General features: G+C 36.7%; 1 protein-coding gene across 5 annotated transcripts in view; it reads left to right on the top strand.

The window, feature by feature from the left end:
- NPAS3 (neuronal PAS domain protein 3) overlaps positions 1-21,899 on the top strand; it is a 1,174,175-nt gene that overhangs the window by 1,059,821 nt on the left and 92,455 nt on the right. For all 5 annotated transcript variants that reach the window (XM_069105971.1, XM_069105969.1, XM_069105968.1 and 2 more), the window contains one exon: positions 642-760. In XM_069105971.1, coding sequence (XP_068962072.1) covers positions 642-760 — 119 coding nt within the window. The remainder of the gene's footprint in view (positions 1-641; positions 761-21,899) is intronic.

The following is a 21,899-nucleotide window of genomic DNA, read 5'->3' as shown; positions in this document are numbered from 1 at the left end:
GAATTTGTTTTAAAGATGACCCAGTTGGAAAGATAAAAGTTGTCCTGTTACTTCATCCAGAATCAGTGATGTAATTTATCCCTTTAAAACCAAGGTGATTCTGAGGAAAAAGTAGACATCCTCCCTGCCATGCCATGCTATCCATGTTATTAAAGGTTTGGTGGTACTTTATGGTTCTTAGGATTTGCAGACAAACAAAGAAAACAAGATAGAAGAAACTTCCAAGAGAAGTGCTTTTCGCCCTTTTTACCACCACTACCCAGATACTGGTTATTCTCATAGATCAGCAGGTCTCTGTTTTTCTTGTGGACTTTGAGGGTTGGCAAGTCACTCATCCCAGAACTATCAAAGCCTCAAGTAACTTTACAATTATTTCTTTATTTTTTAACCCTTGCCCGGGATGTCACAGGAAATTATGAGGTAACAGGTTGGAAATTTTCTTGATAAAGAGCCTGAAAAAGGGTTATTCTGTATACATATTTTTTTTGTAAATTTTCTAAATGAGGTAAATTGATTACAACACTCTTAAACATCTATCAGTCATTTATTTTTAGTGAGCTCAAGCATCGCACCTGAGAAATAGCTCAGAGGAGATGTGTACAAATCTAAATCATGTGTGTATGTATTTTTGTATTCCTCAGTGGAATCAACAAGCCCCAGTCTACTAACCACTGACAACACCCTTGAGCGCTCCTTTTTCATCCGAATGAAATCGACTCTGACCAAGCGCGGAGTTCACATCAAATCTTCAGGATATAAGGTAAGCCTGACTCCAGATTAAGAGACATTTCTATATCTAGTCAATCCTATGTCATTTGTGGTTGGTTTTTCTTTCTGTTGTGGCTACATATTATATGCCTGGTCTTGAATGGCACAAAAGCTTTTTAATTACACTCCAACCTCCCTTTAGGGACTCATTAGACCAGTCAGTCTCACTTCAGCCTTTGCTGTTATATTGAAGTGCCCCATGTAATGCCCTTTCTTAAAACACTTCTCTATGATGGTCTCAATACTATAGAGAATAATGGGAGTGCAATTTAACAGAGAAGGTAAGCTCAATTAATATTATTCTTTTAGGTCACTCTTATAGAACGGCTGCTCTTGGGAGGAGGCCAATTCCCACGTTCTACTTCTCTTACCACTTTACTGTTGTTGTTGTTTTAAATAAAGGTTCTGTTGATGCCCTTTTCTTACATTTCTACCATTTTTCACACTCCGAGCTACCAGACACCTTCCCTTGTAACAAACTATGCTAAAGCAAAACAAATCAATATATTGGCCACATCTAACAATATATTCCTCATCACGCACTTAGAGTCTACCACTTTTCTATCAAGAGGGCGCTCATTTCTTTGTCATGGTAAAGAAACAAGCTCTACAAAGAAAAGTTTACTGTTCTAATAATATCCTGGTGCTCTAGGAAGTCATTGGGGCTCTTTGGCTAAAACATTTTGCAGGAACTTGTGTGCATGCACACCCACACACAATAAAGAAGATAATTATCCAGGAGTCGGAAAATACATTTTGAAACTATCATTAAACATTCCATAAAAGCCCACAATGTGCTGTTGAACTGTGCTCAATAAACTTATAAACTTTAGATGTGACCTCTACCATTGTGACAAATGAATGTAAAGTCATAGTGATCATTCTTATCGTTTTAGAGTTAAGAATAGGATTCTGAGCTTAGCAAATTCAAACATTGCAGTTACCATAGCAACATAAACTAAGCCTACCTAAATACCTGTGAAATTTATGAGATGCCTTTGGCAACTTAAATGGCATCTATTTTGACAACACCTTCACTGGTATCTTGCATTTTAGAGGTCAAACAGAAAGTTCCATGATATGGATGTGCCCAGTGTCATCTTTCTCAATTTCAGAATTTGATGACTTCTAATACCTCAGTTCTGTAAGCTCAACATAGCATAGTGAGAGATTTTACTTTCAACAGATCATTATTATCAGGAATTAAGATTTACTGTCTAGGACTCAGAATCTGGCTCTATCCCTGAACTTTAGAAGATGAAGAAAGGAAAAAAGTAATAAGTTTCATGGATGGTTAGAACTCTGCCTTTAACAGGGCTAGCCTACAATCTGGCCAGCATATGTGGAACAGTCTTTATCTCTAATTGACTGAAATTTAACATGAGCTCAACCTTTACAGGGTCAGCTGAACTAGCTGTAGCTTTTGCAGACATAACTTTGGAGTTTTCATTTTGGCTTGAGAAGAGGAAATCATAATCTGCTCTTTAGGGACAATGGGAAAGTTTCTTCCTTTGATGTTAATTGTACCTCTGCCCAACTAAGTTTTTACCATTGAGTCTGAAATTGTATACAAATAAGATTAGGGCTATTGAGAAGGGTTGTGAGGGTAGGAAAAATGCATTGCATTCCTTTCAGCAAGACAATAACCTGTCCATGACTTTCCATGTTGTAGAACTCTAATCCATTCCTTTTGGTGAATTGCCACAGAAAGTACATCCAAGGTTCCTATAGATTTTTTTTTAGCATTGTGGGAATACCTATGGGGAGTAAAGACTGTCCATTGGTTATATGTCATTCTATGTGACTGACCCATTGTTTTGGACAGTAAAGCATTTCTCTGTGAACTAGAATGGGTAAAACTGAAATATTTCACAATTAAGACTGGACATATATGAGAGATTCTTCATGATCTCTTCCATCATGGAGTGATAGAATTTCTCTAATTGTCCCAAGCCCGTCTTGGCAGTTGGAACTTTCCTAAGCTTGCTTCAAAGACTTTCAGCAGCTTGTCTTGTTTCTCTGAAAATGATATCACTCCCAGCTTGTTGAGACTAAGTCCTTCCAGAAAGTATTTTTTAAAGAGAAACTTCAGACATTTTTTCCCTTAAAATCATATAAATCACACACACACACACACACACACACACACACACACTCACTCACACACATATCAAATTCCCTATTTCCCCTCATCCCATCCCCAAATGTCCTTCATTAATTAACCTGATTTGGGTTAATGGCAGGGTTGGTGAGGCCACACTGACATGACACAGCTACGTAACATTGCTATTTATCTGCTCATTCTTAGTAAGTAAATCTTGGGGCATATAAAACATTCAAATAAAACTGGTAATCACCCTGCCACCACATAGTAAACACAAATAAAAAGAAACAACGATGATAATTTCTCTGTGCTCACTACAATTTATTACCCCTGCACTCTAAGGTTTTTTTTTCCCTTAAAGAGACAAGATGTTAAGCACTGCCCTATGAGAATAATTTTTGCCTTCAACTTTTACTAGGGCCTCCCAGATTTAAGATCTTCCATTTCCTTTTCATTCCATTTTTTTCTCTTCTTCCTCACTCTCTGTTCTTAGTAAATGTTGTTCAATCTTTTTTTTTCCCACTAACAATCTTTGGAAGAAGGTGGTACAAATGTTATCAGCTTCATTTCACAGATGATGAAACTCAGAGTCAAAGAACTTAAGCGACTTGCCTGGTAAATATCAGCTCTGAAATTAAAAAAACCATGGTCTCCTAACATGAAGAACTTTGGGAGTTTTTCTTCCTTCTTGTTGTTTAGTCATTTTTGATCATGTCCAACTCTTCATGACCCCATTTGAGGTTTTCTTGGCAAAGATACCTTCTTCAGCTCATTTTACAAATGGGGAAACTGAGGCAAACAGGGTTAAGTGACTTGCCTAAGGTCACAAAGCTAGAAAGTGTTTGAGACCTAATTTGAACTCAGGTCCTCCTGATTCCATCTACTCAGCCACCTATCTGCCCCTTAGTTAATGTTAATTTCTCTCATTTTCCAAGGGAATTCTTGGGGAGAGGAAGGAAAGAAGCCCTTTCACCAATGTCCCATCTCATAATTATTTTAGTAAGAAGCTTAACATTTTAAAGTTAATATGTTCCTCCTTCCCCTGAATTAGTCATATATTTAGTCTTTTCTCATGGTGTCATACTTCTCTCTCCAAACCTTTGTACAATAATCATTAAAGTTAATACCTTTATCTGCATCCTTGAAATAATTTCATCTCATATCCTATAGAACTTCACTATAGCAATCTTGTACCCTTCCATACATCTTAAATCGCTCCTTCTCCACTGACTCCTTCTCCTCAATATAGGATGGAATTTACAGATGGAAGAGAGCTTGGCAATTGTAGCACCAATGCAATATTTACAGCACCCATGATCACGATAAAGACCATGACTATAAGTATTGCATGATGTTCAATTGCAAATACCAGATTCTCCAGATAGAGGATAGAACTGAAGGATTTATTTAAACGCCAGAAAACTGAATCCCAAAACCAGTAAGCCAATTACATCATAGCACCAAAGATATTCAGAAGCCATAATAATAACACTGAGAGCCATGCCATCCTTTAGCCATCCCACAAACCAATACAAAATCAATATTTACTCACAAAACTCTCTATCTCCTTGCCTGAGTTCCTCTGTCCCCCACTTTCTGGCTAGCTCTGAACCAGCTTCCTGTGGGCTCTGCTTCCCTTCAGCAAAATTCCTCCCACCACAGGCTCCATGTGATCACATTCAGCCTCTTAGGGGGCAGAGTTTACTTTCAAAGCAGGGGAGGTCTTCAAACTCCCTCCTAGGTCTATTAAGGGGCAGGGAAGTTCTTCACATTCCCATCACAGCAATTGAGATGAAAAATACAAGTCTTATACTTTAAATGGCTTGTTCATGGTCATACAGCTGTTAGGTATTAGAGACAGAATTTGAATCTGTATCTCTTTACTTCAAATCCCATGTTCTTTCAACTACACTGTGTTGCCTCTCCCTGTCTCTCTCTTTCTCTGTTTCTCTGTGTCTCTTTCTGTATGTGTGTGTGTATATACATATATATGTATGTATGTATGTATGTGGACACACACATGATGTATGTGTGTATATGTGTGTGTGTCTTCCTAGTCCTTTTTTAAAAAGGATGTTAGTCTTTTAAAAAAAGAAAGAAGCTTTCCCTTGTACCTCCCTTTCCAGCTATCACCAGTGACCTCCTAATGACAAAATTCATTGGAACCAATGCCAGTGAGTTCATACTTCTAGACTTCTCAGCAGGATTTGACACTATTGCCCATATACTCCATCTAAATTCTCTTTCATTGGGGTGGCTAGGTGGTGCAGTGAGTAGAGCATCGGCCCCAGAGTCAGGAGAACCTGAGTTCAGTTCTGGCCTCAGACACTTAACACCCACACAAAAATACTAGCCATTTAGCCTTGGGCAAGTTACTTAACCCCAATTGCCCTTCAAAGAGCAAAAAATAAAAATAAATTCTCTTTCATCTTTTGACTTCAGAGACACCATATTTTAGTGGCTCTCATCCTACTATTTAACCAATCCATCGATGTCTTCTTAGATGAATACCAGGATACAAACACCTCATCCTAACCCTGAATCCTGGAAGCAGATGTCCTCAATAATGGTTCTGTTCTTAGTTGTCTTCTCTTCCCTTAAATCCAATTCATATGCAAGTCAAGACATCATTCATATGTTGTAATGCCATTGGTCCTACACAAAAACAAAAGATAAACACCATTTGAACATGCTTTATATGTTCTATGTGCCAGTTAAACTGTAAAAATCTCAACTTAATAGACATATCAGGAGCTTTTCTATATCAATGGCAATGTTCATGATTTCCCCTGTTCTTTAAATATTTTCCCATCTTTTGACCACCTGCAGAATTTCTTCCAGTCATTTGAAGGCCAATTCAAATGCCATCTCTTCCATAAGGTCTTTCCTGAGTTGTTACCCAAACCCAAATGGTAATAATTTTTTCCTCAAAAGACCTAATATAAAACTTCATTAATATGTATAATAATTATCTGAACCTCCTATTAGACTATATTTATCAAGAGGGTAATGTTTTTTCTAAACTTTGTAACTCCTCCAGCACAGTGTTATGCACATAGTAGTTGCTTAATAAATGTTTGTTGAATTCAATTGATCAGTGATTTGATCGGACACCTATATCTCTGTGAAATAAGATCTCATCTTGATGTGGACAAATTAGTGAATAAAACACAAAAAAGCTTCTTTTGTGGGGGTGGGGAGGATACTAGGGCTCTCAAGCTGAAAGTCCAGTGAGTCACTTAGGGATGACTGGGATGAAAGTCTTGATTAGTTCTGTTTGTTATCTGAGGAGGTTTTCTACTCCTTAGGCAGGCTGATGACCCCAAGCTCCCAATGGGGCTTTTTCTATATTGGTTTCAGACTTAGTATAGACACTTAACTGACTCCAACACTCCTACAACTCAGAACTTCTTAGCTTCAGCAATCCACCAGACTCAGCTTGCTCAGCAGCAAGAATTACAGGCATGTGTCAACATGCTTGGCTCAATTTTTTTACTATCAATTTGGAGGTCAGTCTTTATTTGAACTTTTTTTGGTATCCTTCTCCTTTGTCCATTGATTTCATAGTTATCATGCTATATAGTGTAGCACCAACACAATATTAACAGCACTGACAGAGACTGTAAATATGCTGGCATGGTGCCCAAATTACAAAATATAATAGACTCTCCATATAGAAGAAAGAAATAAAACATTTATTCAGACACCAGAAAACCAAATCCCCAAACCAGAAAGTCAAATCCATCATAGTAGCAAAGAAGTTAGTGAACCATAACAGCACGGAGAGCCATACCATCCTTTAGCCTTCCCACACACCAACACTTACAAGTCTAGTTGTCTGCCTGGGTGTGTCCTCTCTTCCCTCTATCTCTAACTGCTCTGACTTCCAGCTTCCTGTGGGCTCTGCTCCACCCTTCAGCAAGCACCTCCCCCCACAGACTCCATATGATTGCATTCAGCCTATTAAGGAACAGGGAAGATCTTCAAATCAGGGAAAGTGTTCAAATTCTCTTAGGCTTATTAAAGGGCAGGGAAGATCTTCCAATTCCCATTACCTTTACATATAGAAATGCTGTAATTATCTTTTCTTCTAAGGGACAGAGAAAGGCAGTATGAATATAGGTTGAGCCTAATTGAGCCATGAATAGAGGTTGGGATTTGAGTTCAAATCCTGTCTTTTAGGCATAGTAACTATGTTTCATTGGACAAGTCACTTAATCTCTTGATGCCCCCCCCCCCAGACAACTTTCTAAGTCTATAAATTATGTACATTTTGCCAGTATGGCTTGTATCATTGGAGGGTGTTCAAAGAAGTCATAGGTATGGCCAAAAAAAAAAAAAAAGCAAATGATAAAATTATCCATTCCAGTAGAACTGGGTTCATATTTTTTTATTATGATTCCTACACTGTAACAACTTGTATTTATTTCCAGTTTTCAGAAGTCAATATAGAATGAACCCTAATATAATTAATTCACAATCAACATTTGTGGGGAAGGTACCCTACAACTTAACCACAATGTGTCCCTTTGCTTTCTTTCATTTCCTTTTCCTAATCATATATCACAAAATGGCATATTTATGGCTTCTCTTACCACAGTTTTCTTCCTTGAACCTTTGGAATTTGAGCTTTATCCATATTACTTGAGTGAAACTACTTCTTACACCATTTGTTGAACTTCTTACCTTTGGCCCAAAGTGAGAAGGAATAGACAAGAAGTTGGACAATAGAGTCAAGACCTAAAAAGAGTCTGATGGGTAGAAATAGCACTGGCTCTGAAGTCAAAGGACCTAAGTTCAAGGCCTAACTCTTAAACTATTACTTGTAGAACCTCAAGCAGAATACCCTCCCTGGGCTTCATTTTCCTCATATATGATAAGAAGTTTGGACCAGATGACTTCTGAGTTCTCTTCTAGATCCACAATCCAGTGTACTTTGAACCAAATTAAATTAAATTAAAATTGATAGGGATGAATGTCAAAAAAAATCTCAAAAGTTAAATGGGGAGAGAATTTTAGGAAGGTGGCAGAGTATGTCAGAAAACTTTTGACTTTCCAAATTTCCTCCACAAAAAAAAAAAAAGACAGAACACCTCAGAGCAACAGAAATAACCACAGGGCAAAGCACTTGTCTTCCTAAGACAATTTGAGAAGACCTCAGGGTGGGTGATGCTAGAATCTTATTCTCATCAGGAATGGGTTAAAGAGAGAACAACATGTATATCTAGAAGGGTATAAAAGTCTTCTAAATTCAGAAAGAAATAAGAGAACAAGGAGAAAGAGTCAGGGGAGAGGATAAGGGAGGGACTGGGTAGGTTAAGGGGTGGATAGGTTAAGAAATAGGAGGGCAAGGTAGAAGGTAGAAGTAAAACAGAGGAGTGAGGAGGGATAGAGTAAATATAGGGTGAGGATAGTGAGGAAAAATAGGAAGAAGGAAAATATGCAAAATGTAATTATAGCTTAGAATGTAAATGAAACAAATTTACTCATAAAACAGAAAAAGTAGCAGATTAAAAATTTGAATTCAACAATAAGTTGCTTTCAGGAAACATTAGAAGTAAGAGATATACACAAAGATAAAATAAAGGGCAGGAATAAAATTAAGTATGTAAAAAAAGCAGGGATAGTAATCATGATTTGAGACAAAATTAAAATAGATTTAATCAAAAGTGAAAAATAGAGAAACTACACTATGGTGTCAACAATATTTTTCAATATTTTTAGACCATTTAAATTACCCAGATAATATAAAATACCTGAGCATATACCTGCCAGAACAGACACAGGAACTTTATGAACATAAACATAAAACTTTTTATACAAATAGATTCATATCTAAATAATTGAAATATTATTTATTGTTCATGGGTAGGTAAAACCAATATAATTTTAAAATGACAATTTTACCTATTTGTTCAATGTCATCCTAATTAAATTTCTAAAAACTGGGGCGGCTAGGTGGTACAGTGAATAGAGCACTGACCCTGGAGTCAGGGGGACCTGAGTTCAAATCTGGCCTCAGACACTTAACACAAAAACTAGCCATGTGACCTTGGGTAAGTCACTTAACCCCAACTGCCCTCCAAAAATCAAAAAAAAAAATTAAAAACTTATTTTACTGAGTTAGAATGAAGTAACATTTGGAAAAACCAAAGGTCAAGAACTTCAAAGAAGTCAAGTAAAAAAGATGTAAGGGAAATAGATTCAGTAGTATCACACCTTAAACTGTATTATAAGGTGAGAGCATTGTTAAAGTGTTAAAAGGATAATTTCAATTACTTTAAATTAAAATTTTCTTGTACAAATAAAATCTAGGTAGCTTAGAAGAGAAGGAATGCAGAAAATTGAGGGGAAAATTTTTCATAGACAATCTCTCAGGATGCAGTTGGATTTGAATATATACTGTGGTGTAGAAAATGATGAGCTGTTTGATTTAAAAGAACATGGAAAGACTTGGCCTTATGAAAGAAGATACTATCCACCTTCAGAAAAAAAAGATGATAGCAGGAAATAATCATAGTGTGGTCTTATATATATATGTGTGTGTGTGTGTGTGTGTGTGTGTGGGTGGGTGGGTGTGGGTATATGTGTATATATGTATATGTGTGTATATATATATATATATATATATATATATATGTATGTATGTATGTATGTATGTATGTATATCCAAGCTTAATTGTAGCCTTCTTTAGTGTGGTGGAGGGAAGAAAGGAGGAAAAATAAAGTAAAAAGTACACAATAGAGAACAAAAGAAAATCAACAAGGAAGCAAAGAAAAGCTGAGCAGCTTTGAAAACAATATATAGTATTTATTATATAGGTTTTCTTGAAATAAAAGTTTATTGTTTTATATGAAATCTTTTCTTATGGGTTACCATATAACATGCAGTTTTTTTTTAATTTTCTCATTTTATAGTTAAGTTTAAAAGTTTTAAAAATTACCAAAAAAAAAGTTAAATGGGTTACTTTGGCAAGTACTAGGTACCTTCTTAATGGATGTTGCTATGCAAAATCAGGATGACCATTAGTCAGGTATGTAGTACAGATAATTCCAGTTTATATGTGGGATGGACTAGATGGCCTCTCAAAGAAACCTCCCAACCTTGAGTTCCTGTGATCCCATGAGGGACTGGAATGAGGCTTTTGTGAAAGTGTTAGGAGTATTAGAGCTAAGCTAAATTAACACCCCCAGAAGCCCAGCAAAAATCACACTGAATTTCAGCAATCAATCAAGTATACTATAGTATTTCTTCCCTCTTACTATGTTTTAAAAATAATCCTATAGGTAATGTTTCTTTTCATCCCTGACTTATTTCTTGTCCTGATATATGTTGGAAAATGTTCCATGCTTCACTTTCTATAGATTAAATGAGGCATGTCTACCAAGCTTTATTTCTAATCCAAAAGTAATATAGTACTTTATATTGAAAGCCACATATTCATGTTAGAGACTTTAGGATTTTGTAATTAGCAGCTGTGTTGTGGAGAAAATTCTTTTCATATTGTCCACCATCTCCTATTGCCCATGCTTTTCCTCCCCTCTGCCAGTATAGAACATGACTTGTTTTTGTCTCTGTGTTAGTCAATACTTGATGGTCAAATGAAGTTAAGATGGAATTTAACAGAGAAAAATTTGCAGTTTGGCTAAAAAAAAATGTCTACCATAAAGGTGTAGGATATAAGTGGCATGGCTAATCAAAAATTCCGGTTAAAAAAAAAGAGCTTGGGGTTTCAGAGAACTACAAGCTCAAAATGAGTCATCTGTGGACCAAAAATGCTTCTACAATCTTAGGCTGCATTAAGAAATCCAGAATGCATAGAACAAGGAAGGTTTCCTGGTCAGACCAGCTAGTCAATTCTGGATGTCCCATTATAAGAACAATATTGATAACCCAAAAAGTGTCCAGAGGAGGGTGCCCAGGATGCTCAGAGGACTGAAAACCAAGCCATACTAGTATTGGTTGAAGGAACTAAGGAGCTTTAATTTGAAGAAAAGAAAATCTATACAAATCTCAATAGTTATCATAATTACATTTACTCCTATTCCTGTTCCTCTTTCTAACTTATAAAGGACTATCCTATGGGAGAGGGATAAGACTTTTTTAGCTTGATGCCAGAGGGTAGAGTAAAATAACTATGAGGGGATGTTTACCATGAAGGAAAACCTTCTAAAAATTAGGGCTCTCCAAAAGTAGGATGAATTCTCTTAGGGATTGCTTAGGGAAGCTTACTTAGCTTAGGAAAAGCCGAGTACCTTGTCCCTCTAGGTCTTGGGGCAGAAACCGGATACCCATTTGTCAAGAAGGTAAAAGAAGGAATTCCTGCTCAGGTATGAATTAGACCATCTGCCTTTTGAGGTCTCTCTTGATTCTGAGATTCTGTGTTTCAATTCAATGTTTTTTTTTTTTTTTTGTTTTAGAGTTGTTTTCAACCATTCCTTCTGACTGAAGTTTCTTAGGCACAGTGGAAAGAATAAAACCTGTTTCTAGCATACGTCACGGAGCTAAATGATCCATCCTGATGTGTCAGCAGTGTATATGACCCATCTTTATTCCTATGCCATCTTATTCAGCTCTTGCTGATTCTTCATGGCTTAAGGAAACTTTGCAGATGAACATGGGTCTGAGGTCGCCCCTTCAAGTGCTGAGGAAAAATGTCCCTTGCTATGTTTTCAAATGGTAATCACCTTTCCCCAAGGTGCTCACCTTTCCCAGGTCTTCAAGAACATTGTCACAAGTACAAAGGCAATTCTCAACTAAAAGTTGGCATTTGTTTGCTTTTTGTCCTCATTTTATTTGAAATCTTCAGTAACAGGTTATCTGAACCAGACGCTTTTATGACCTTACTTTTCATTGTTGCCCATATATCAGCATCACAAGACTCATTTAAATTACAACACATCATTATTCTGCCTTCTTGATTAGGGCTAAGAAGAGATATGAGATCAGAGAAATTAGAAAAATAAGGAGCATCTGGGTCATCAGCTCCATTGCCATCAATGGAGAATTGCTTCCTTTGGCATGTTTCTGTCTCTTTGGGGAGTTCCAGGTTTTCCTTGTAAACTACTCTTAAATGCTTATCAGTACTACTGTCACTTCTCTGTTAATAGTCTGCCTTTTGCCACTGCCCTGTCTCTAAAAGGATGAAAGAATAACTAGCCTGAACCAGAAAATGTAAATAGATGGAAAGTCTCTGTGGTGTCTGAGTAATGACCAAGGCTGAAAGTACCTCCAAGTTCTTTACAAAGGAAAGCTTCCAATCCCAGCAGTTCCTCAAGGCTGTTATTTATATATTACAACAGATTACTGAGGCAGGTTGTAAAATCTCCATCCCTAGATATTCTTAAGAATCAATAATCACTCATCTGGGACAATTTGGACATAGTCCTCTTTATAGACAGGGGATGAATGAAATGTGTTCTGAAATCCTTTCTGGACCTATGTTTAAATGAATGTAGGGAACGAACAAGAGTCAGCATGATATGAATAGGGAGGCAGCCTTGGAAGTCAGGAAGATCAGGGTTTGAATCTTATCTCTGAGATATAATAGCTGTGTGACATGGACAAGTCACTTAACCCCTCATTGCCCATGGCAACTCTTTAAGAATAGAAGTAATAGACAAGTTGCCAATGTGTATCAGTGGAGGGAGTTTCCATAATGGAAGTCCTTAATATTGATGAAATCAAGGTGTGAACCAAGTTAAAAAGGGATTAAAGAACAAGGAGAATAAAATAAGGGCATAGATTAGGCAATATATTTACTCCTACACTTAGCAAAATTGTTGGTGCATCCTACCTATTCTGAAGAAAACTATAATGAAAACTTAATTATCACAATAATAAATTACAAGGTAATTATTAACTTTACAAATTATTCTCTGCCTTAATAAAAGAATCGCCACATGATTTCTAATCCCTAAATCTATATCTTGTTTTTATTAAATCAATATAAAAATGTCAGTATATCAAGGATCCATTTCCAGACTAGGAAATCCCTCTACCAACTCAAACTGTATGAAACATAGTCTCAGAGTATTTTTCATTCATCATTCCAGAGGAACACTAATGAATGAAACATGCTATTTACAACCCAGAATTGATGGATTTAGAATACATTATAATACCCACACATACACATATACACATGTGTGTGTATATAGTCAGTCATTTATTAATGTTTGTTAAGTGTCTACTATGTTCCAGGCATTGAGCTAAGCAATAGGGATACAAGAAGAGGCAAAGATAGTCCCTGTCTTCAAAGGGCTCACAATATAATGTGACATATACAGAAGCAGACACAATGACTACATCTGATAGCATATAAAACACTCCACAACCATTGTGTGCTACCTTTGCCAAGAAAAGGAGGGAGATATACTTCATTTTTTTCTCTGGGACCAAAATTGGCAGTAGTAGTAATAGTAGAGTAGTAGCAATAGTAGTAGTAGTAGTAGTAGTAGCAGTAGTAGTAGTAGTAGTAGTAGTAGCAGTAGCAGTAGTAGTAGTAGTAGCAGTAGCAGTAGCAGTAGTAGTAGTAGCAGCAGCAACAGCAGCAGCACCAACATTTATATAGCACTTATGTATCAGGCATTGTGTGCTAAGCTTTTTATACAAATAATACCTCATTTGGTTCTTACAACAGCCGTGAAAGGTAGGCAGCATTATTATTATCCCTGTTTTACAGAAGAGATAACTGAGGATAAGTAACTTGCCCAAAGTCATACAGTTAGTGTATGAGGTCAAATTTGAACTTAGGTCTTTCTGACTCTAGGCCCAGCACTCTATCCATTGCATCATCAATATTCAGCTTGGTTTTATTCTTCTGTTCAATTATATCATTCTTGAAATTGTGTATGTTGTTTCTGGTTCTGCATACTTCACACTGTATTAGTTCATCATGTTTCTCTGAGTTCATATTTATTATGTGTTACAAAATAATATTATATTACATTCATATACCATCAATTCAATAATAATTCCCAGTTTTTTGCTATCACAAAAAATATTGCTATAATTATTTTGGTATATATGGGAACATTTTTTTTGGTCTTTGACATTCTTAGAGGTCCTTATGTAAGCCCTGGAGTTGGATCTCCAGGTCAAAGAATATATGACCACTTGGTCACTTTTCTTGCAAAACTCCATTTTTTTTTTTCCAGCAGAGTAGTTGAATATATTCATGGCTCAACCAACAGTGCATTAGTGTTCCTGTCTTCCCAAAGCCTCTCCAACCATTTGCTATTTCTGTTTTTTGTCACCTTCAAGTTTTTACTGGGAATAAGATGAAATTTGAAAGTTGTTTAATTCTCTTATTATTAAGCAATTTATCACATACTGTCGTGTAGTCATGGGTAATTTGAAATTCTTTAATTTTTTTTCTTATTTTTGACCCATTACATATTGCAAAATGCTTCTTGGTCTTATACAGGGTGTCCCAAAAGTGTTGGTGTAGTTATGGGACACTTTCTATTTCTGTTCATTACCCACATGTCTTGAATATAAGACTTTTATCTGAGACCTTTGTGTAAAGACTTTTTCCCCAATTGACTTCTATTTTCCTAGCTTTAGTGATTTTGTATATGCAAAAGCTCTTTAGTTTCATGTAATTCAAATTGTCTATATTATCTTTTATGATCATTTTTATCCTTTAATAAAAAATTTTACCCCTAGCCATAATTCTGAAAGATAACTTCTGCCATTTCTCTCCATTTTAAAATAATATTATATTTTATATTAGTTCATGTATTCATTTGAAACTTAAATAGTGGCATATGGTACGAGATGCTGATCTAAACCTATTTTTTCCAGACTGTTTCCATTTTTTCCCTGAAGTTTTCATGAAATAGATTCTCCTTTGCTTTTAACAATTAGAGATTGTAACAGACTCTTGCTGTTCTTCCAAGAGTCTAAGAAAATTCAAAAAAGACTTGAGGGAACAAAGGAAGTGGGAAAACTTTATTCAAGTAGAATTTCAAGACAATATTCTCAAATCTCACTTTCTGAATTAATTCATGTTATGTATATATATATATTAATTCATTATACATGCATAATCACAATTCTTATCAGATTGTGTCATCATTTTCATTCAGCCTAGTTGTACCCTTACCCTTATCTTCCTCTCGTAGACCTAGAGTTTCCTAAAACTGGTCTCACTTGCTTGGTCCCTGTAGTATGAGAGTTTACAGTCTACTGCAGACTTGGATACAAGCAATAAGACAATAAAATTAATGTAAGAATTGTAGGCCATACATAGTTAGAAACTTAGATGGTCTGTGATCCTCTCCATTTGGACATTCCCCACTGTGGTGTAGACCACAACCCCTTCACATTTCGTCTTCCTGTAAAATCATTGTACGTTTTGTCCCTGTAAATTCCCCATGAAGGATCCATCCAATATGTTCTAGGCCTTTATTGGATTTTATTATTTCAGAGCTACTGGCACCATCTGTTATCCCTCACTTTGCCTTCAGGACTGAACTGTGTCTTATTTTTTTGGTCACATGTGTCCTTGATAATGTCATTTATACCATTTCTTTCACTCAAGTCATCTTTGGTGATATGGTTCAGACTACCCACATTAACTATACCTCTTTCCCTTGTCTTTTGAATCTTCTAAAATTTATATTCTTTTGGTATTGTGGAACTCCATGATTCACAGTCATATAGCATCACTGGGAGGATCGTGATTTTTCTTTTGGAGGGGGGAAGGTAGGGCAATTGGGGTTAAGTGACTTGCCCAAGGTCACATGGCTAGGGTTTCTGTGTGTGTGTGTGTGTGTGTGTGTGTGTGTTTTAAGTGTCTGAGGCCACATTTGAACTCAGGTCCTCCTGACTCCAGGGCCAGTGCTCTATTCTCTGCACCACCTAGCCACCCCCGAGGAGAGTGATTTTTAAAGGGCTTTATGTAGCAGTGAAGAGGTTGGGATCATTGGAAAAGCTAAAGTTTTCCAAATGGAATACAGCTTATCTCCCACTGTGCCCAGGCCATTCACTGTCTCTCCACAGCAACTATTGCCTTTGACTTGCACATTTCTCTACTTGGCAATGAAATAATAAAGTTTCTGGTTTCATCAGTTTCTGAGTTGCTTTAATCCTCTAAGTGAAATTATTGCTTTGTGAATATTAAGCATTTTTAAGAAATAATGATAGAGCGTCTTTACCTCTGCCCATTTTGTGTTTTTTTTGGAATTGACAGCACACTTTAAAAAGTTAGGTCCGAGCGGCTGTAATTGCATACAGTGTCTTCTAATTTAGTATTGATTTTTACTTTTGCCCTAACTAGTCAATGATCTGACTGCACATGAAGAGCTGATTCTGAAATGAATACTATGTCTGCAATAAATTATTTCCTATCTCTTAAGATATTCTACTTAATTCTATCAGCTGTTTGTTCATCACATCCAATACCTCTCCACTCTGTTTAAAAAAAAAAAACAACACACAATTCAGGACTTTGAGTCTTTATGCTCATATGTGATATGAAAACCTTTATCACCTTTCATTTTTCATTGCTAGATTGTACTTTATTTTGATAGATTTTGTTTTCATCTTACCTTCATTTCCAAATATATCATTTCCCCCTTCCCTCAATGACCAAGGGTCCCATGAAACTATGATTCATGTTTTCTTTGGAAGCTTGATGAAACCAGCTTTGCCTACTCGTATTCACATCTCTGATCTGTCCTTCAGTTTTACTGCAATTACTTTATTTCTTCTAATTTTATTTATGGTCTGAATGGAAACATGAATCAATTCCTATAGTACTAGGCCAACTCATTAGTCACTGGACGAAGGTCACACATTGAAATTATTAGGCACTGGCATAACGTTTATAGGTAGTAGAGAAACAGTGCAATTCTTAGCGCCTTCTCATCCTCTTTCTACTATTCTGCCATTATCATGGAAGCAAAAGGGGTTGTGTCCTTATTTTTAATGGCTTCATAGGTCACAATAACCAAAAAATGGATTACCGGTGACCAACCTTTTTGGAATGAACTTTTTGTATTTAGTTAGGCTAGCTCTTGGTCAATAGACATTTTCTCATCAGGCCTAGGATCAGAGCTTTTCCAGCTTGGTAAACTGATGTGCCTCGGGTTCTATTTCTGTAAAATAAGGAAAATAATAGGTGAACTACCTGTCTCACAGGGTTGAGGTGAGGATTGTGTAAGTTAGTGTGAGTTGAGCACTCTGAAAACTGTAAAACACTATGTAAATGCTAAGTATTGTTCATAAGAAAATATGTTTATATTTTCCACATCTTATATTCCCCAGTGTTAACCTCAGCCAAAATTTTCAAATGCTAACACCTATAGTCAGGGCTTCCATTTAATCTAATAAATGATAGTACATCAAAATAAATACTGATACAATTAATATAAATCTAAAGAGTTAGAAAGGAAGACCTATAAAGAATGAACAAAGGAATTAGAATTACTTATCACTGAGAAGAGATAATTAAAGGTGTGACTTGGTCTCAGAATTCAAGGGGAGCTCTAAAATCTTAGAATTGGAAGGGACAAAAGTGGTCATCTAGCTCAATCTCATACCTCCTGCAGGAATCTGACCTACAGTGTCCTTGACAGCTGGTCACCCTCTGCCTAAACACAGGCAACATGAAACACATTGTTCCTACTTCGGCCCTCACAATAAATACGGAGCAGGGCTACTTCCTTTTCCCATGATGTTCCTTCGCATATTTGAGGACAGCTATTGAGTTCTTCTCCAGGTTAAACATTCCCAATATGATGAGATTTCCAGGATCTTTTAATCACCCTAGTGACCCTTTTCTAGATATATTCCAGGGTGTCATTATCTCCATTAAAATTGGGAACGTAGGATGTGTCTTTAACTCAGATGTTGTATAACCAAATCAGAACTTGACAGAACTTAATCAGAACATCCTATGCCTAGGATAGCATGAGTTTTTTTTGGTAGTCATATACTCTGGGGTAGCTTGGTGGCACAAGAGTACCACATGCTTGGAGTCAGGAACACCTGAGTTCAAATACAGCCTCAGACATTTACTAGCCAGGTGACCATGGACAAGTCACTTAATCTTGTTTGCCTCGGTTTTCTCAAATCTGTGAAGTGAGCTGGAGAAGAAAATGTCAGACCACTTCAGTATCTTTGCCATAAAACCCCAAATGGAGGTCACCAAGAGTCAGATGTGACTGAATAACAAACGACAACATCCTCTGGACTCAGGTTAAACTTGCAAAGATCTAAAACCAGCAGATAGATTCCCCACACACACACCCCAAACAATCATCATGCCAAAACTCTTCAATCTTTTGTTCCATTTTTTTTAAAATACAAATTATGCCTCTTAAATTTCATTGTTTTAGTTTTGGTCAGTTACTGCATTCTGTTAGGAATTTTGTTGAATCCTGAATTCTCCATCCAGTACATTAGCTCTCCCTCCCAGTTTTGTGCCATCCACAAATCTGATTTTCTTGTCTTCTATGGGTTTTATCCAAATGATTGATAAAAATGCAGAGGAAAGAGCCAATGACATCAGTTTTTAACCTTATGATGTTATTGTAGTCCTTGCTTGCCCTTGTACCATTGTCCTTTCCAATTCAGTTTCCTGTGTCATTTTAAGTACACCTAACCCTGCTTCCTATTTTAAAGACTATTCCCTCCCCACCAAAATTTGTCATCTCTACTAGCAACTAATCTGTAAGCTTTTTACTGAATAACTGTGTCACCACTAGCAAGCAGCCATGTATAACACCTATAAATTCCAAGTCTCTAGATAACAGTTGTCCAAAATTTCAAATGTAATACTAATTTCCACAGGGTTCTTTCCACTATATTAACAGACTTAAGAGACTTAAGAATACCCCTCTGTAACTGATATTATCTTGTAAAGAACAGCCTTGTAAAACTCAAATGGTCAAAAAATTAAGGCAAAAATAAATGAACATAGATAATTGATACCAATCTATCAACCCTTTCTTTATAAATGTCATCACTAAGGTCTTTTAATCAATTAACACCCAACAAGTATCATAACTTAGCAGATCATACCTATACTGATGCATATGCTTAGCCTAATAGTTTATTTCACTCTCCTTATTAGACTAAATTTTCATAGTAAAATAATTTTTCATAAATCCAAAAAGACTTAAGAATTAAAGGACAAATACAAATACAGTTTGTCTGGAACAGTGAAAACAACTGGACAAGCACCATTTTGATGTGCTGAGTTGATCTAAGAAGGATACTGGCCATCTACAGAGCACATGCAACTTGTTTGCCTAGTAACTCTACCGAACAAGAGATCTCAACCATCAGTCTTGTGACATCAGAAATATAGTGTGTTTATTCATTAATTATATGCATGCCTGAAATCTTACCCTCTAATCAAGAAGTCTAGTCAAATAAATTTGGTAAGGGTTATAATATATTATTAAAAATCATAACCCAAAACAGATAAAAATAATATTAAGTGGCAATTCAAGAATAATGCTTCACAATATTTTCTGAAAGCCAGATGAACTGTAATATGGGGTTCTTCCAGGTAAAGAAAATATGTTTAATTCTAGAGAATTTCTTCTTGCTCAAATGTCATGAATTTGAATGTACAGTGTAAAGGGGTCAGGGATCACTGATTCAATTTGACTCACATTTATTAAATGTCTGCTGTGTGCAAAATATGCTAGTTTCTAGGGAGTTAGAGATAAAAATGAAAAGAAGTCCCTGTCCATAAGGAAAAACAGCAGTAACAGCAGTAGCAGTAGCATTAGCAGTAACAGTAGTAGTAGTAGTGGGTACCCATAAAGAGGGTTAGGGTTGCTCTGGAGACCCCAAAATACCAGCATACAGGGTCCTGCCAGATGAATTCAACTCAAGTCTTCTCAGCCAAAGAAAAGTAAAGTTTATTAAAAATTTGCTTGTATTAGACACAGAATAAGTCTGTGCTAGGTCATTCCATGGCGCTCTCACAAACATGAAGACAGGATGGGGTCTTATATACAGAAGGTTGTGGAAGGAATCTAGGGGTAGTCTAGGGGAGAAGTTTGGGGAGGGTCTTCAGGAAGAGTTGATGAGGTCAATGAGTGATTAAGGGTGGGAAGTCGCTGGAGGCCACCTGGATTCCACAAACAATGGTGGGCGGGGCCAGTTCAAGGGTAGATGACACTTTGATTGGTAAGTCTAGTAACTGAGGGTGGGAAGTCTAGTAACAGAGGCTTGGGCTGAGCCACAGTGTAAGGCTTATTGCCTCATGCAAATGCCTCATTAAATGGGATGATTTAATCAAAAGTCCAAGGGAGGTTTCCAGAGCCTGTACCTCAAGGACTCAAGGAAAGCTTGAGGGGGCTCCCAGAGCCCATACCTCATCAGATGTAGTAGTAGCTGTAGTAGCAGTAGTAGTAGTAATAACTGGCATCTGTATAGCTCTTTATGATTTTGAAAATATTGTATATACATTATCTCATGTGATTCTCACAACAACCCTGTGAGGTAAGTGCTTTTATTTTTCTCATTTTACTGATGAGGAAATTGAGGCTCACAAAGATTAAGGCCTTGTCCAGGGTCACACAGCAAGTAAATGTCAGGGATGGAATTCAAACCCAGGTCTTCCTAATTCTAAATTCAGCCTTGTATCCACTCTGCCAAGTTGCCTCTCTTACATGTCAAGACTGGCATGCCCCACAGTACAAAAAAATTCATGGAGGTCCTTCTTGCAGTGTAGTGACTGTACTTTGAATCTGGAGTGGGATAATTTGTGCTCTAATCCCAAATATGGTAGTTTATACCTCTCTGGCCTTGGGCAAATCACTTTCCTTCTCTGTATATTCATATTACTTATCTGTAAAGTGAAGAGATTGGACAAGATCAGGGCTTATTAATTAACCATTTTTGGAGATCATGGACCCTTTGGCTATCTATTGAAGTCTATGTATGCCTTACCAGAATAATGTATAACAAATATATATATATAAATGTGTATATGTATATATATATATATATATGTATAAGTATATATAAACAAATTTTAAAATGGATAAAAAATAAAATAAATAGGATTACAAAGGAAACCAATTATTGTTAAATATATACATATTTTTTGAATTAACAAATTCCTAGAAGATGATTTCTGAGATCCCTTCTAGTCCTAAAATCCCATTTCCCAATTTCATTGTTGATCATGTGCTTCAGGCCAGGGGACTGTGGCATTTAGATTCACCAGGGAGAGGCCTCATCCCTTTGCAAAAGACAAATACCCACCTAGATCTCTGCTTAATCTCTAATGTGATTACACTTTTCTAAGAGAGTACTTCCTGCTTACCAATTCAAATCTCTTCCCAATGTATAAATACAATCCTCTGGGTTGTTTACAGTTTCTGTGTCCCCGAAGCTGGTTCAGTATTCACAGCGAATTGTATCCATTACCCAAGTTCTGAACTCATTTTCTTAACTGCTGAGTCATTCCATTGCCCTGACTGGAAAACTCTCACATTTGGGTAAAGGGTAAAGAAGCCAGGACTCTGAAGGGCTGATCTTTTCTCCGTTCATGACTCTTGTTAGAACCAAGGGCTTGAGCCTCATCTGGCTCTCATTTACTTAGTTCATCTCTTCATAAATTGGCAATAAGAGTGTCTGCCACTTACTTCACTCGGCTGAAGGATGAAGGGTATTATTATAAAGTGCTTTGAGCTCCTTAATAGAGGGACACTGTGGAAATGTGGTGTGTAACTTTCAAGGATGATTCTTTGAACAAAGAATGGTCAAACAGACCCATATTTTGCAGAGACATTCAACAGGGAGGTCTTTTATCTCTCCCTAGTATCCATTTTACTTCAATAAAGGTCTGTGATTCTTTGAAGAACAAATGAACTGAGCTAATTTATCTGTCTGTCTGTCCATCTATCTATCTATCTATATGGAGAAAGAGAGAGAAGGAGAAAGAGGAGAGAGACAGAGAGAGACAGAGAGAGAGAGACAGAGAGAGAGAGAGAGAGAGAGAGACAGAGAGACAGAGAGACAGAGAGAGAGAGGAGAGAGAGAGAGACAGAG

The sequence above is a fragment of the Petaurus breviceps genome, unplaced genomic scaffold (genome assembly GCF_028583685.1).
Source record: "Petaurus breviceps papuanus isolate PSGF00001 unplaced genomic scaffold, PetGlider_PUasm1.0 77, whole genome shotgun sequence".
In the NCBI taxonomy this organism is placed as follows: Eukaryota; Metazoa; Chordata; class Mammalia; order Diprotodontia; family Petauridae; genus Petaurus; species Petaurus breviceps.
Note: the sequence above shows the minus strand (reverse complement) of the source record. Positions and strands in the feature narration are given on the sequence as shown.